Source organism: Zalophus californianus, chromosome 7, assembly GCF_009762305.2.
Source record: "Zalophus californianus isolate mZalCal1 chromosome 7, mZalCal1.pri.v2, whole genome shotgun sequence".
Lineage (NCBI taxonomy): Eukaryota > Metazoa > Chordata > Mammalia > Carnivora > Otariidae > Zalophus > Zalophus californianus.
Genome location: NC_045601.1, coordinates 64,188,670 through 64,190,776, shown reverse-complemented (window position 1 = coordinate 64,190,776; position 2,107 = coordinate 64,188,670). Strand labels below are relative to the sequence as shown.

General features: G+C 39.7%; 1 protein-coding gene across 1 annotated transcript; it reads left to right on the top strand.

The window, feature by feature from the left end:
• The first annotated feature begins 248 nt into the window (after positions 1-248).
• On the top strand, positions 249-902 carry LOC113926990 (signal recognition particle 14 kDa protein). Its single transcript, XM_035728553.1, has one exon. It carries the CDS (start codon positions 249-251, stop codon positions 579-581), a length of 333 nt encoding a protein of 110 aa, XP_035584446.1. The 3' UTR covers positions 582-902.
• Positions 903-2,107: the final 1,205 nt, after the last annotated feature.

Below are 2,107 nucleotides of genomic sequence, written 5' to 3'. Positions count from 1 at the left end.
TGGTAATTGAATACAATGTCCAGCCCCTCTCCCTTCCCAGGGTGTTTTTTAGGGAATGGGACTGAAAGTTCCAATCTTCTAATCACAGGCTGGTTCTCCTGGCAAACAGCCCTCTTCTTTAGATGTGTTCCCAAAGTCACTTCATTACCATAACAAAAACACATTTATTGCTCCCATCACTTAGGGAAATCCTAAGGGCTTTAGGAGCTCTGTGCTGGAAGGATGTCAAAAAACAAATACAGGCCGGGATGGTGCTGCTGGAGAGTGAGCAGTTCCTGACGGAGCTGACCAGACTCTTCCAGAAGTGCCGGTTGTCGGGCAGCGTGTTCATCACCCTGAAGAAGTATGATGGCCGAACTAAACCCATTCCAAGGAAAGGTTCTGTAGAGGGCTTTGAGCCCTCAGACAACAAGTGTCTGTTAAGAGCTACTGATGGGAAAAAGAAGATCAGCACTGTGGTGAGCTCCAAAGAAGTGAACAAGTTTCAGATGGCTTACTCAAACCTATTGAGAGCTAACATGGATGGGCTGAAGAAGAGGGACAAAAAGAGCAAGAGTAAGAAGAGCAAAGCAGCGCAGTGAAGGGCACCGGATATCCTTCTTTCACCAACTGACTACCGAATTACTGTTTTTCCTTTGGTTTTTACTTTTGGCCACCAAGCTACGTTTCTGGTTACCCTATAGGAACTTTCCATGTGAGATGAGGGTCATTTTGGATGGAAGAAGGGCTGCAGTGTTTACAGGATAGTTGTGAGAAGCCAAGTTTATTTTAGAATTGGCTAATTGGTCTGTGTTGTATTGTTGTATATCCTGGGATTATAAAGTCTCTGTAGCCATCTGTGTGAAGAAAAATGGATCATTAAACCTGTATTTATCTGCAAAAAAAAAAAAAAAAAAAAAAAACAAATACATATTTCCTATTATAATCATGATATCACACAGCCCTAGCAAGCTAATTTACCCACTGAACACTGGAAATCTCACTTCTTACCACCCTTCATCTATGTTGGCTAGCTCATCTTCCATTTCACTCATCTGAATGTACGATTTACTTCAAATTTTATCCTAAACTTTCTTTTAGTTCCCTTAAGGTCAACTTCTTCATTAATTACCTTCTAAATGTCTATGGTCACCTCTAAGCAGGTCACTTTAAATTCTATATATTCAATTCCAGCAGCTCACATAAAATATGTCTCTTTATTCTGTTATCAGCTGCACAACTTCACCTCAGTGCTACACCAGCACTTCCAATTCAGTATATGCAAAATTACTGATTTCCACATGTTTAAGACATGGCATACTTTTTTGTATCCTTGTCTATTGTATACATGTTCCATATACTATTAATGGTGCCACCATTTTCTTTTTTAATCTTTGAAACTCCAGCCTTTAATTTATCCCTCAGCAGCATCTCTCAATTTATTTCCTTTTTTTTCCCATGTTGCCATCACTGGAGTTCAGGTCATGATTACTAATGGAAAACTTCCGTTTTGCTAGCTGAATTCAAGCCCTCTGTATTCTACCTGCCAAGAAAAAGAAGCACCGATGGGGGTCATAATGAAGAACATTATTAGGCCATGGTGCTGAGAGGTAAGTGTGTTTGTCATGAGTGTTAAAATGGTTCAGAACTCTTGTTTTTATGAAATTTGTCCCTTTCCCTTTAGATTCATGCATATGTGTATCTTATATTTATTTTCTATCTCTACTCTTCTATTCCTCTTTTTCCTCTTGTAAGAAGACGGTCACATCTCCACTCCCCTTTTAGTAAAGTTTACCCCCATCCCCACATCTAACATTAGAAAACGAAGCAGGAACAAGAAGGGGCTCCATGAAGAGAAGCAATACAGGCTGAACTGCTTAAAGGTTTTTACTATAAAGTAGATTCTCTACTGAATGTTCAGTGAGATATTTCTGCTCTGGCTCATCAGAACTCAAATATATTCAATCCCTTTAAAAATTCCATTTGGTAATTTTTCAGTGAATAGCTCCCAGAAGTTGGCCTGCTCCAGTAATTGTTCTTTGATGGCCTCATAGGGTCTGATCGCATGTGATAGTTCAAGACTTAAAGACCAGTGGAAACCCTCTGTAAATTTTAGTGCTCCTCCCTT